At 37.2% G+C, this 15,049-nt stretch overlaps 1 protein-coding gene, 1 non-coding gene and 1 pseudogene across 5 annotated transcripts in view; all 3 read left to right on the forward strand.

The window, feature by feature from the left end:
* LOC126929266 (POTE ankyrin domain family member G-like) overlaps positions 1-15,049 on the forward strand; it is a 114,288-nt pseudogene that overhangs the window by 78,156 nt on the left and 21,083 nt on the right. The window lies entirely within an intron of this gene.
* The window catches only part of LOC126929265 (POTE ankyrin domain family member G-like), a 45,656-nt gene that overhangs the window by 25,731 nt on the left and 4,876 nt on the right, over positions 1-15,049 (forward strand). For all 3 annotated transcript variants that reach the window (XM_050745452.1, XM_050745453.1, XM_050745454.1), the window contains exons 11-15: positions 4,603-4,717; positions 4,877-5,050; positions 7,961-8,067; positions 9,397-9,534; positions 12,287-12,357. In XM_050745452.1, the coding sequence (XP_050601409.1) occupies positions 4,603-4,717; positions 4,877-5,050; positions 7,961-8,067; positions 9,397-9,534; positions 12,287-12,357 (605 nt within the window). The remainder of the gene's footprint in view (positions 1-4,602; positions 4,718-4,876; positions 5,051-7,960; positions 8,068-9,396; positions 9,535-12,286; positions 12,358-15,049) is intronic.
* Positions 11,075-11,181, forward strand: LOC126929875 (U6 spliceosomal RNA). Its single transcript, XR_007717314.1, has one exon. It is a non-coding gene; the product is annotated as a U6 spliceosomal RNA (small nuclear RNA).

Genomic DNA, 15,049 nt, shown 5'->3' on the forward strand with positions numbered 1-15,049 from the left:
GCAAGGGGCGCGGGGAGAGCAACGTGGAAGCTTGGGAAGACTACGACGACAGCGCCTTCATGGAGCCCAGGTACCACGTCCGTGGAGAAGATCTGGACAAGCTCCACAGAGCTGCCTGGTGGGGTAAAGTCCCCAGAAAGGATCTCATCGTCATGCTCAGGGACACTGACGTGAACAAGACGGACAAACAAAAGAGGTAACCGGGCCTGGGCTGGGAGGAGGCGGGACGTGGGGGGATGATGGGGGCATACCCTCCTGGAGGGATCGGGGTCCTGGCTTTCTCTTCCTCCGCAGGCCCCACACCACCCTGGGTGTGGAAACCTCAGAGAGGTCAGGGCACAGGCCCTTTATGAACAACAACACAGAAACAAAACTTTAGCTGATTTCCTATCCGATTATAATTTCCCTTATAGAACACTAATAGACTGTATGAAAGTGACTTAACTCGCAAAATCAAGTCGATGCAGCAGATTATTTTTAATGTACACATTTTAAAACAATGTTCTATACATTATAGAAAGGTGTATATTGAGAACTAAGTCCCATAATATATCAACTTCTGGGCTAAATATTTTTCAAATAAAATCCAATATGGATTTGATATCAATGTACCCTATGTAAATATGTCCTTTACTGAGGAACCTTACAAGGAAACTGAAATGGGAAGATGGTTTGTGTCCTTGAATAGGAAGATTCGTTTTTCTTAAGATGTGAGCTTTTTCTGTGTTTATCACTTTTACGTAAGCCAAATAAAAATAGCAAAGTTTTAGCATTTTTTACACTGCACATCCTGTATTTTATTGCTGTAATAAGTTAATTTTTTGTAACAGAATGGAAAAAGACTTGCTTTTCCAGATATCAAAATGTGAATGTGCTATTTCCACAAATTGTTTACTAACAACTGAAAAAATATCAATGAATAGAACAGAATAGGAAATCCAGAAATACCCAAATATATGTAAGAATTTAGCACTTGATAATGGCGATGTTTCATATTGATAAAGCAAGATTAATCATTAATAAATGAAATGCATGCTGTTTGGAGAAAACTAGCTAGATTTTTATGTCACAAAAGTAAGTTCCTGGAGTATAGATTAAAATTTTTAAATATACAAAAGGAGAAAAATACCAGAAGAAAACACAAAAGCCTATTTATATATGCAACTATTTATTTATTTATTTATTTTTCTGGGACAGAATCTCACTCTGTTGCCCAGGCTGGAGTTCAGTGGCGCAATATCAGCTCACTACAACCTCCGCCTCCCGGGTTCGAGCAATTCTCTGCCTCAGCCTATTGAGTAGCTAGGATTACAGGTGCCCGCCACCACACCCGGCTAATTTTTTGTATTTTCAATAGAGGCAGGATTTCACCATCTTGGCCAGGTTGGTCTTGAACTCCTATCCTTGTGATCCACCCGCCTCAGCCTCCCAAAGTGCTGAGATTACAAGCCTGAGCCACTGAACCAAGCATATATATGCAGATATAATAAAATAAGCTCAATTTAAGATTGGGCAAGGTACTTTTTTGCATATCTACCAGTGACCTGTGCACATAGGAAAACGTAGTGTTCCTGGTAAGAGAAGGAATTTAAGTTAGAAGAGGAATGAAATACTGTTTTCTATTGAAGTTAGAAGAGGAATGAAAGGCCGGCCGCGGTGGCTCACGCCTGTAATCCCAGCACTTTGGGAGGCCAAGGCAGGTGGATAACGAGGTCAAGAATTTGAGACTAGCCTGGCCAGCATGGTGAAACCCCGTCTCTACTAAAAAATACAAAAAAATTAGCCAGGCATGGTGGCATGCACCTGTAATCCCAGCTACTCAGGAGGCTGAGGCAGGAGAATTGCTTGAACCAGGGAGGTGGAGGTTGCAGTGAACTGAGATTGCACCACTACACTCCAGCCTGGATCATGGAATGAGACTTCATCTCAAAAATAAATAAATTAATTAATAATAAAAATAAATAAATAAAGGAATGAAATACTGTCTTCTATCCACAAAGTTTGTGAGGGTGAAGAACAGTGGTACTTATGTAGTTGCTGAAAGTTTAAGCTGCTGCAACTTTTCTAACACACTTCGATGATAAGAACCACATGTTAAAAATGTGTATGCCTTTTACCTATCAACTCTATTATACTGAAATATCTATATGAAATAGACACATATGTTTTTCTTAGTATTGCTTAAAATAGCAGTGTATTGAGAAGAGCTCACATAAAGATTTTATGAAAAAATTTCAGTGCATCCATAGGATGGAATAACATGTAACCATTGAAGGTGTCAGTAGATACAGAGATATGTTGTCGTGCAAAGATGTGCTTTGCTATATCAAGTGAGGAAAAAATCAGTTTGTTATACACCTACACAAACAGAATCTGCTCTTGTGTTACCTGAAAACATGTAGAAAACATAATCAAACTTATTTCTGGGGATTTGTAAGTGAAGTTCTTCCCTTTCTCTTATCTGTGATTTCTGCAATGAATATCTGAAAAGTTTTAGTTAAATTTCACTAGTAATGAAATAATCCTTGGGAAGAGAAGGAATATGCTACTTGCATAGATACAAATAATTTCTCACATTTTATTATTTATTTTTATTCCTGTGGATAGCTATCTTCTGTGAACTTTTACCCTGTTGAGAAGTAGAGGGTTTCTGTTTACCTGTTCCTGTAGATTTTATTGTATATACATTTTATTATAAAATTATCTTTTCATTATATATATAAACATGTGTAAAAGGTATGAATTAATTATTTTATTTTAGTTATATATTTATGAAAACTAAAATAGCAAATATAAATGACCATTACTATTGTAAATGTATTGCTCTACTCAACAGGAGCATTCTTTAAAAATATTGAACTCCCAAGCTGTGTTTATGCATTCTTTCAATCCGTTTAGTCATCAAACATAAGCCAGACACCTATTATGTGGAAGGCATATTCTACCATCTCTCAGGATCCTTCCGTCTTTGAAAACTTCATATTTACCTGCTGGGCCTGAGCAAGTTGAGAGATTTAAAATTGGGGCATTAGGAGGTAATCTCAATTGAAACTTTTCTTCCCTCCTTTCAAACAAAAGCATTTCTGAAGGTAGACAACAGTAAAAGATAACCCTCAACTACCCTTCTGAAAATGTATAAGTCTTGGGTAAAGACTGTTTTAGTACTTTTAAGAACTAAAATGTGGTACACAAACAGCATGGAATACTATGCAGTCATAAAAGAAAGAACGAGAGCATGTCCTTTGCAGGGACATGGATGGTGTTGAAGGCCATTATCCTTAGCAAACTAATACAGGAACAGAAAACCAAATACCGCACGGTCTCACTTATAGGTGGGAGCTAAATGATGAGAACACACAGACACCTAGAGGGAAGCGACACACACTGGGGCCTATCAGAGGGTGGAGGGTGGGAGGAGGGAAAGAAGCAGGAAATAGAACTAATGGGTACTGGGCTTAACACCTAGGTAATGAAATAATTTGTACAACCAACCCCCTTGACACGTTTTTACCTATGTAACAAACCTGCACATCCTGCACCTGTACCCCTGAAAGTAAACGTTGAAAAAAAGCTCCACAAATAGTTTCATAAATTCATTTTAAAAGGAGAAGAATTATAATAATCTTAAATCCTAATATGAATGATTGGAAATATCTAATGTACATACATTGTATAAATCTAAGTATTGATAAAAATGAGCCCATGCCATTCATTTGAATTTCAAGCTTTCTTTGGCTTAAAGTTTTTGAAAACCAAAGTAAGAAATAGATTATTTTAGAAATTTGTTTGTGTTTTCACCTCAGCCCTCTTATTCCATACTTCTTTTAAGAACTAAAATTTATCTAAATGCTAGTCATCTGACTGGAACCGCCCCAGATGTGTTATATTGTAACATATTCTACTTAATGTAAGGCACCAGGGATTGTATGATGCCCCATTATTGTATGTCTCAATAAGAGAATTATTTAAATGCTGCCAATTATAGTTATAGTAAATCATGAATTATAAGTGGTATTTCAGTGTGAGAAATGGTGAAACATAGAGACAATGATCATCTTAGAATCAATAAAATACATCGTTACCTGTAATCTTTAAAACATACCTGAAAGTGTAGGTATAATTGTATCATCTTACTGAATTCAAATGTTGTCTTTAGTGGTATTAGTAAAAATTATAATATCTTACAATTACTGAGCTGTTATTTGTGTTAGGAACTATTCTATATCTTTCGTGTAGAGTCTTATTTAAGCAATACTGTGGTTTCCTCTGAGAAATCGACTCTTTTCATTCCCATTTTATTGATGAGGAAATTGAGAGCCAAAAAAGGTAAGCAACAGCTGGGAAGCATCAGAGCTTCAAGTAGGATTCCAGCCCACGTTGAATGCCATTCAAGGGCTCTGCTCTTCCTATTCAAATAGGCTGCTCTTTCATTCATACAGTGAGTCATGAGGTAATAAGTAGTGTGCTTTCTTCAAAGGGAAATTAAGTTTGTTTTGAAGGCATAGTAATAGCAGGCTATTCTGTGTTTGCTATTGCATGAATCATTGATGTAGCTGTAGATAGTGCACTACAATTTCCTAAAAAGTCTTCTCACTCTCATAGGACTGCTCTACATCTGGCCTCTGCCAATGGGAATTCAGAAATAGTAAAACTCCTGCTGGACAGACGATGTCAACTTGATGTCCTTGACAACAAAAAGAGGACAGCTCTGATCAAGGTATGCAGTAGTCAACTATATCAGCATGAGATGGCTTTGATTTCAATACATAGCATAAAAATGAGTTTTCTCATTTAAATGGAACTAGTTGGTGAAAGCTGTGGAATGTTAGTTTTAATTCTCAGGACTTATAATTTATTTTTGGTCTAATACTGACAGGCTGTACAATGCCAAGAAGATGAATGTGCATTAATGTTGCTGGAACATGGCACTGATCCAAATATTCCAGATGAGTATGGAAATACTGCTCTACACTATGCTATCTACAATGAAGATAAATTAATGGCGAAAGCACTGCTCTTATACGGTGCTGATATTGAATCAAAAAACAAGGTATAGGTCTACCAATTTCATCTTCAAAATACTAAAATGCATTCATTTTAACATTGACCTGGGTAAGGGCCAGGCATTCATTTTAACGTTGACCTGGGTAAGGGCCAGTTTTCCATATTTGGAAGCTCAAGCATAACCTGAATGAAAATAGTTTGAAATGAGTTAATTATCTAAGACTTTATTTTAAATATTGTTACTTTTAAAGAAGCATTCGAGGGTACAGTTTTTTTTTTAATGCTCTTGTGGTTTATGTTTTTTTAAAAAACACTGAATTTGTAAAAGGTAATACTTTGTTTTTTTTCATGCCAGGTTTTTTTTTCCCCTAATAAATGTAAAATGACAAAATTTGCCCTGGAAATAGGTTTTACATTAAAACTCCAAGAAAACTCAAACACAGTTCAGTGAATAGTAACCCTGCCCCTTTGGCAAGTTCCCCCCCCCCAAAAAAAAAAACAAAACAAAAAACAGTAATAGATATGAGGTGATGGATTTCTCAGTGACAAGTCTTTTTCTCAGTGACAAGTCTTAAGATATTTCTGATTGCACATGAGGCAGAAGCGGAAAGGGAAAAAGACAGCAATCAGAAATATCAAGACCAATTTGGAAATTAGGTAATGGAGGGAAAGACCATGAAGAGGTTTTCTGTGTGTGTGTGTGTCTCTGCACGTGTGTGTGTGTGTGTTGCTGTTGATCATTCATTTGTTTCCTTTGTATGGTGAGACAAGGTTCTTTTCAATTTTAGAGAATGACAGTTTTCAGTTTGGGAGAGGGAGTTAGTGGGTTGTAAACTGCTTAGAGATCAATTTCAGGAAGCCTCTGAGGATCCAGATTGGCAGTGAATAGGTGGTAATGTAGTGGGAAACACTTGAGCAGAGGGAACGACAAGTAATTAACTGACTTAGTGTCCTATTCTGGTAAAAATGGCCAATTGGAGTCTCAACTCTGCTTTCAACTCTAGAATATCTTGATGGGAAGGTGGGTGATAAGGGGCTTATAAGGAACAAGATCAGGTTGGATTTTGAGTTTACTAGACCTTGTTCTACTCTTACCGGGGAAAATTATGTGATATTTTCAGCAAATGAGTGTCTCTCCTACTCTTTCCTCTTTTTGGCCAAATCCTCAAATGATAAAGGGAATTGGTTATGTGGATGAGCGCTGAGACTGAAGTAATCATCTATTGCACTAGCTTCCAGCTAGAGTTGTGCATTCCAGTTACCTCAGGAAAATTTTTAAATAATCCACAAGTCTAGGCTTTCCCCTGAAGATTTTGATAGAGTAAGTCTAATATGTACACTTAAAAATGTTTCCTTGAAGCCAGGCATGGTGTTGCATGGCTGTAGTCCCAGCTGCTGGGGAGTCTGAGGTGGGAGGATTGCTTGAGCTCAGGAATTGGAGTCTAGCCTGGTCAACATACTGAGACCCTGTCTCTAACAACAACAACAACAACAACAACAACAACAAATTTCTTAAAATCTGGATACACTTCTGCTTAAGAACCATGAATACATAAGTGTAATATGTAAATTCTTATGTCTCAGAAACTTAAGATATTTCTAGAAGAGTTGGAGTTGGATATGTGCTAATTCCTTTCAATCTTTCCTTTCCAATAACATTAATCTAACTTTTTTTTGGTTTGTTTTTGAGATGGGGTCTCAATCTGTTCCCCAGGCTGTAGTGCAGTGGTGTGATCACAGCTTACCACAGCCTTGACCTCCCCAAGCTCAGTGGTTCTCCAATCTCAGTTTTTTGTTGTTGTTTTGTTTTTGTTTTGTTTTGGTTTGTTTTGTTTTTAGTAGAGATGAGGTTAATGCCATGTTTTTCAGGCTGACCTTGAACTCCTGGGCTCAAGTGAATCACCCACCTCAGCCTCCCAAAATGCTAGGATTACAGGTGTGAGCCCCATTCCTGGCCAAGTCTGACTTTTATATGTGGATGAGACATTAAAATGAATATTATTGGCACTATCAGCTTACGGAATAATACCTTTTCCTTTATACCTTCAGTTATTCCCTGCCATTCAGAAGGTCTTTAGAAATTTGCAGTGAGTAGTCTTTCATTAAGTAGAGAATGGCCCTCTCAGGATTTTGTGTCTCTTTGTTCAGATATTCAAGTGCTTAGGTCAGTAAGTCATTGTTAAGAGCAGAGTTTTCTCAATTAGAATTGTAGCAAATTCTAAACCTTTTTAAAAATCAATTGAAGCTGTATCGTGGACTATCCATTATGTCTCTTATGTTTTCAGAGCTTTGACATAATCAAGATGACAGGTTTAAACACTAAAAACCATGGAGTTATTAAGAATACAGACGGGAATTCTGTTAGTTTCAGTAATCCTATGAACTGATGATTTAGTTAACAATCTGGAAAAAGTAAATACAAATAGATTTTAAATGAATGAATGGAAAAATTATTCAAATGGGCAGTAGGAGTATTACTAGCAATTTTTATTGCACATTGGAGCTTGAACTTTTGGTAAAACATGTGAAACTAAAGAAATATTTTACATTCAAATTCTTGCTTTATACACAAGAATTTTGTCTTAGGGTTGGATAATATAGAGATAAAAGATACATCCCCTGCCCTCAAGAAGCTCTTTGTTTAAATGGAAAAAAAAATCATCATCCAAAAGTGCCATGCCAAATGCTGGGTTAGAAGCAAAGAGTCTTAGAAGCAGTAAATGTTGAAAGTGAGTTTTTGAGATAATCAGAGTTGATGTGGTCAGGCAGCGAAGGGGTGTTTCCAAGGGAAGCAGCAGCATGTGGGAAAGCACAGAAGAGTGAGATGGAAGCAGCTACATTTGATTTACTTTCTATGAGTGTAAGTCCATGGGATCTTATATAAAGTTTCCAGTTCAGCTGAGAAATACATGATTTTTTAAATTACATATTGTTTTTGTTTTATATTGTTTTACAGCATGGCCTCACACCACTTTTGCTTGGCGTACATGGACAAAAACAGCAAGTGGTAAAATTTTTAATCAAGAAAAAAGCTAATTTAAGTGCACGTGACAGATGTGGAAGGTATAGTTATTTCTTTTAATCTGTGTGCTGTTCGAGATTGATAGTAGTCACTCAAGTCATAAATAATAAATTAGTAAGATTAAATTATACTTTTTGGGACATAGTGATGAGTATCAACACAAATCAGTTAAGTAGAAAAACAATTATTTGGACTGGGCAACATGAAGAACAGTTTTAGTAGGATTCATCTTCTCTTATTGTATTGACTGATGTTATTTGTTGTATGATGTTTTTGGTTAGATGATATTATGTTAGCTAAAGGGATTTCATGTTAATTTTATGAAATGTGAACTTTAGCTTTTAGTTTACTTTATGACCCAGTATTGAACTTCTTAACCTTTTCTAGTAGTTTTTAACCTCTGTATCTTATATGCTTTTCTGCTAAATATGCTGCATGAAACATAAATAGGAGTTGAAAATCCTTTTTTCTATTCAATGACTCTGCTTTAAGTTGCCTTGTTTGAAGAATATTAATGTTAGCTTATCCCTACTTGACAATTAATTGCTATTCCCACATACTGTGGGTCCAACAGCTTTTCCTTTTTTATTTCCAGTGTATTTTGATGGTTTTATTTTTAATTGGTATGGAGAGAGGGAGTGAAGATAGTTTTAAGTGGATACACTTTTCCTTTAATGAAGGCAAGCCGTAGGTGGGTGATAAAGAGAAAAGAGCTAGGCTTTGGATTCACACAAGACTGGGTTTAATCCCTGGCTTTCTTACTTGGTAAGTGTGTGACCTTGGGAATCTTATTTACCACCAAATGTGTTGTCATATATGAAAAGTAGGAGAATATATCCTTCAAATTGATTGTGCATAAGTAAGGAAGATATATATGGCATTTAATTCAGTGCCTAGCACATGCTTATTGGCATCATTAACTGAAACTCTTATGACTATTCTTACCATTATTATTAATATTACTGCTTTCAGCAAGCAGAGAGCTCTTACTTATCTTACCCTCTAGCTGATTTTCTATTACAGCATATCAGTCTAGGGAAGCTGTAAGGAAATCTTCACTTATAACTTTGTCCACTTCAGATAAGTGGCCCTAGCATTGTTTCTTGCCCATTGAAAGACTTTAAATTAATGTCTTCTACTTTCCAATACCTCCCGAGATAAGAGGTTTCCTTGTTGTCCCTTCCTTTAAACCTTGTTGGTATTTTACAAAGATGAACACTTAAGCACCCAAGTGCTTGTGTGTTTTAGTGCATGTAAATCTTTAATTCTGCATGGACAGGCAAGATGTTAAGTTGATAAAGTATATCAAATTAGCTTTTAAAATAAGTTTATTACAGTTCCTAAGGGAGAAATGATCTCTGTCATTTTAGAAATGCTCTCATACTTGCTGTACGTTGTGGATCAGCAAGTATAGTCAGCCTTCTACTCGAGCAAAATATTGATGTCTCTTCTAAAGATCTATCTGAACAGACGGCCAGAGACTATGCTGTTTCTAGTCATCATAATGTGTAAGTGTTTACATTAAAAGGCGAGTTAATGCTAAATTGAGGTTTAAAATAATTATAACAATAGCATCTTATATATCAGGTGAGATGTCATAGTGCCTTTCAGCTAGTTTTAGAGTGGCAGTCAGTTAGTCCCTTGCATCAGCCAGAAATCGGAAAAAAAGCAAGACAATTTAGAAGTACCAATGGATACAGGATTCTTTATCTCAGGACTTTTAAGACCTTGATACTGCCGGGCACGGTGGCTCAAGCCTGTAATCCCAGCACTTTGGGAGGCCGAGACGGGCGGATCACGAGGTCAGGAGATCGAGACCATCCTGGCTAACGCAGTGAAATCCCGTCTCTACTAAAAAATACAAAAAAATAGCCGGGCGAGGTGGCGGGCGCCTGTAGTCCCAGCTACTCGGGAGGCTGAGGCAGGAGAATGGCGTAACCCGGGAGGCGGAGCTTGCAGTGAGCTGAGATCCGGCCACTACACTCCAGCCCGGGCGACACCGCGAGACTCCCCTCTCAAAAAAAAAAAAAAAAAAAAAAAGACCTTGATACTTAGAGATCCCAACATTGTTCATTTCATCCAAGTATAACACCTATGGATGGGATTAAAAAACAGTGTCATATCTTTGATTTTTCTGATTAGTTATTTGGGTCTTGAAATGTCCAGCTTAACAGAAAACCTTGTACTGTCTTCTGGAGACTATTTCCTACATACTCCTTGAATTTTTCAATAACTGAAGGGATTCACTAAATCCAAGGAAGACAGTCCCTTTTATCAAGTCAGAAGGAGGAGAATAAAAAGGACATTCCAGTCATTCTGATGTTTCCCTTGTTTCTGTTGCTGCGTTGTTGCCACTCAAACTGGTCCTGTTGCCTGGTAATGGTTGACCTTTGACACCAAGATGCCCTTACTGATTCAGATCCCTCAAGTCTTGAAGTTCCCATATCTATGCTTCTATGCTCAGCCATTGTTCCCAAAGCACCAGCACCCTGCTCTGGCAGCTGGGCATCCTGACTTGATCTGCAGACAAAGTGAGCAAATTGACACTTGCCCCCATATTCAGAACCTAATGTGGAAACCACATCTTAGCCAAGAATTAGCTGAGACCTTCATGGTACGAGATCCTTTGAGGCCGTTGTTGGTCTTTTCTCTGGCAGATATTAATTGGGCTTGTTCTAAAGGGTCAGAGGGGTTCAAATAATGTGACAGAAAGAGATCAGTGTTTGTTTCTTCTTCTTTGCTATCAGATCTGTACTATGAGGCACCTTTATATTCTCTATAGAACCTTAGGCAGTAGAAAGTCCCATATGAACCTTCTCCGAGCAGTGGCTCCCAGTTGTGGTCGGCCCTTGAGTGATCTCTTTTACATGATAATGAAAATCGTCCAAGCTACTTCATCTGTAACTCAAGATTTTAAAATATTTTCAAATTCTACCTCACAGGGAGCCATTGAAGAGAATTCTCAGAATCTCAAGTAGGTTAGTTGGACTTAACAGAACCAAGCCCTGTGCATGACTCATCACTAATCATGTGTAAAAGTAGGGCTTTGTGCTTGCTTCAGCAGCACTTATCCTAAAATGGGAACAATACAGAGAAAATTAGCATGGCTTCTGCATAAGGAAGCAGCACAAATTTTTGAAGCATTCCATAGTTTGGTCAGTCACTGGAAGGTCATTTGACTATTTGCTGACTAGCTCTAAGGAAACAGTGTGAATCAAAGCAAAACATGGGTGCCACCAAAAATTGAAATTGTGATTTGCACTAAAAAAATAGTCATGTAAGATGGTCTATGAGGTGATTCAGAGCTGAATAATGTGTTTGGTGCAAAAATGTTCCTAGTGTGTATGTCAAAAATTAGAGAATGTCAACTTACAACTTCTTCATGGAAACTAAAAAACATATAGGTAGAGTTTTGGTCTCCATGTCAGCTGGAATTGAACATCAATATAAACCATTATCCTACGAAACATCCGCTGGCTCAGAGTTGGAGTCGGTAGAGAAGGATCACTGGTCCAAGCCAGGTCTTAACATCCATTGGTTTTTCTGCCCTTGGTGTGATTGGTCAACTCCGTAATAGTGGACACTCACATTATCTACTTTAATGAGATATTTATGAGTAAATTTAGTTACAAACTAAGACGTAGTTGAGATGCCCAGAATTATAAGCCCTAAGGAGCAGGAAAACTAAGAAGCAAAATTAAGACTTAATAACATTTGCTGAAAACTATAACATTTGCATATTAGAACCTATGAACAAAATATGCATTGGGTTTTATTTGGGATTCCAAGATAATTTTAGTTATAATGTTTAGGAACAGATTATTCCTTTGCTTTACTATTTCTCTGAGCATTTAAAAAATGTTATCTTGTTAAATCTTTGTAACAACCTAGTGAAAGAAGGCAGTAAAGTCCTCACTGTGTTGAAGAAGATAGCAAGTCATCCAAGAACAAATAGCAGCTGTTCATTATGGAGCTAGGACTTAAGCAGAGTTGGAACACTTTCTATTATGTCATGCTAATGCAAGCTAATTTACTGGGTCACACTGCTCTCAATTTATGAGCATTTCACCCTACATTTTTGTCTTCTTTACTTAGAAGCTTCAAGAGAAGTTTGTAGAATGTACTCATAAGTGGATGGGATAATACTGTTAAGTTCTGATATTATGATATTGTTTGAAATACTCTAAGAATTTTATATTTGGTAAGTGTTTTACATCAGTATTAAAATAGTAATTTGGTTTATTACATTTTTATACATAGAATTTGCCAATTACTTTCTGACTACAAAGAAAAACAGATGCTAAAAATCTCTTCTGAAAACAGCAATCCAGGTAACACTTGTGATAGTGAATTACTTTAGGTCAGTTGTCCCCAATCTTTTTGGTACCAGGGACCAGTTTTGTGGAAGACAGTCTTTCTATGGGCTGGGGGAAGTGGTGGGGATAGTTTCAGGATTATTTAGTCATGTTACATTTATTGTGCTACTTTATTTATATTATTATTACATTGTAATATATAATGAAATAATTATACAACTTACCATCATGTAGAATCTGTGGAAGCTCTGAGCTTGTTTTTCTGCAACTAGATGGTCTCATCTGGGGGCAACATGAGACAGTGACAGATCATCAGGCATTAGATTCTCATATGAAGCACACACCTAGATCCCTCGGGTGGGCAGTTCACAACAGGGTTCATGCTCCAATGAGTATCTAGTGCTATCACTGATCTAGGAAGGGGCAGAGTTCAGGCAATAATATGAGCCATTATTATTGGTTGGCCATAAGTACAGGTGAAGCTTCCCTGGTTTGCTTACTGCTCACCTCTTCCTGTGTGGTGTGGTTCATAATAATCCATGGACTGCTACCAGTCTGTAGCATGGGAGCTGAGGACCCCTGCTCTGGGTGGTCCTACCATAGATAAAAAAGTAAAAGTAAGGAATTTTTGATCTCAAAAGAATGCTGAAGCAAAGTTATGTTACATATGCTTGTCCCAACAAGGTCTCACTATTACTGACTTCATTCCTCCTCATTTGAAGTTGGAAAGAGACACATTTACTTTGTTGGACCAAGATGTGCTCTTCTACCTGTTGGTTAGTTGTCATGATAACAGCAATTTTGTTAGAACAAATGCTCTGCTACCATTTGCCAAAAGATTGTCATAATAAATATACAAATTTCTCAACTCTTGGCTCAGGAGATTATAATAAAATTAGAAAAATGTTTCACAATAACAAAAATGCTAGTATGCTACCTGGTTGTGGACACCTAATACATTGTATAACCCAAACGGTATGAGGACACCTTTAATTTAGCCATCAATTTATCAAAGAACTTTTATAAGTTTGGTTTTACAAGTTGCAGGAGATAAAGATGGAGCAGATGTAGTTTTGATTCTAAAGGTGCTCATAATAGAGCTGTCTCTATTTCATTTCTGTGCTTTTTCAATAGAATTTACAAAGAAAATATTTCCATTTATGTTTTCACTTCACTTAACAAATAACTATCAAATGTCTTTTAGATACTAACCATTTTTCTAATGCAACAGAACACAATTAAAAATACAGACAGGAGCTTGTTATTATCATTGTCATTTTTTTTTTATTTCACTACTTTATTCAGTTCTTACTGTGTGCTAGATGCCCACTGGAAGCTTATAATTTATTATATATTGATTATGTGCCAGACATATGTGATGAGGAATGAAAGTTTTGGTAAAAAAAAAAAAAAAAAAAAAAAGTAGGTATGATTCAAGGGAAGCATGCAGAGTGAGAAGAATTTTTCTAGGTAAAGAAGCAGAAGAATAATGTTTGACAGAAGGAACATGCAACAAGATTGTGTGTTGGCCAGAAGGAACATCTAAGGAGATTGCCTGTTTGGCAGGAAGGGCAGCAAGTGCAAAAGACAAGATGCTTGAGTGAACTTTGCAGGGTTTCTGAGCAGTTCACTTTTGCTAGCACCAAAAGTGTGAGATACCAGAGGTTGGGAATGAGGTGAATACTTAGCTAAGGCAAGTTTATGACAGACTTTTTAATACTACAGAAATGAGTAGGTTTTATCCTGTGGGCCATGGGAAGTTTACCAGGTAGAATGCTTTGGACTGCAAATACTGATGAGCAGTGGTGAAAACAGTAGGAACCAGAGTTGTTTTGTTTGTTCAGTGATATCCTAGGGATCCCTCTTGTCCCTCTTTCTGTGCTGTGGACAGTGTTTTATTCATGTCTCCTTTCATGGTTGGGTAATCTGCAACAGCTCCAAACATCTTGTTCTCACAACACAACATCTCAAGGGCTTCTTTTCTTCACCTGTGTTTTCTAAACAGGGAGAAAACTTAGAAACACACAAGGGGCTTCCTGTAACATTTCATTGGCTGTGTTACACTACCTGCTCATTCCCAAACCAGGCACTGGGAATGCAAATATGTGATTAGCTTAGAATTAACGTTTCTCTTTCTGAGGCTGAGGAGGGAGATTCGGATAATAAACATCCCAATAGACTTGTGTTTCTTCTGCAAGAAAGAATAAGGAATGGCTATTGGTAGGGAGTCGACAAGGTTTGCTGCAGGGGCTCATTGGAGATATGGGAGCAGGGGAGTCACAAGATTAAATTTGAGTATTAAGGCATTCTGGTTATGGTGTAAAATGGGTTAGCAAGCTTTTCCTGTAAAGGACCAGGTGGGAAATATTTTAGACTATGTGGTCTCTGTTATAACTACTTACCCCTGCTGTTGTCTGCTGTTGTAGAGTGAAAGCCACCATGATTCTATGTAAGCAAACAGGCATGACTGAGCTCCTATAAAACTTTATTTACAAGCCATAAGGCAGATTTAATTTGGACTGTGGCCTATAGTTTCCTGGGATTGGTGGAAGGTTACCATGGAAAGAAACCAGGAGACAAAGGAAGCTTTTGCAATAGTCAGCTATAGTTTCCGTCACACATCCTTGGACTAGTATCAATGTATTATAAGGTTTTTACCCATCCATGGTGGAATAAAGTTAGGAATCTCAGTTACTCATTTTAATAT

This window comes from Macaca thibetana, chromosome 10 (genome assembly GCF_024542745.1).
Source record: "Macaca thibetana thibetana isolate TM-01 chromosome 10, ASM2454274v1, whole genome shotgun sequence".
In the NCBI taxonomy this organism is placed as follows: domain Eukaryota; kingdom Metazoa; phylum Chordata; class Mammalia; order Primates; family Cercopithecidae; genus Macaca; species Macaca thibetana.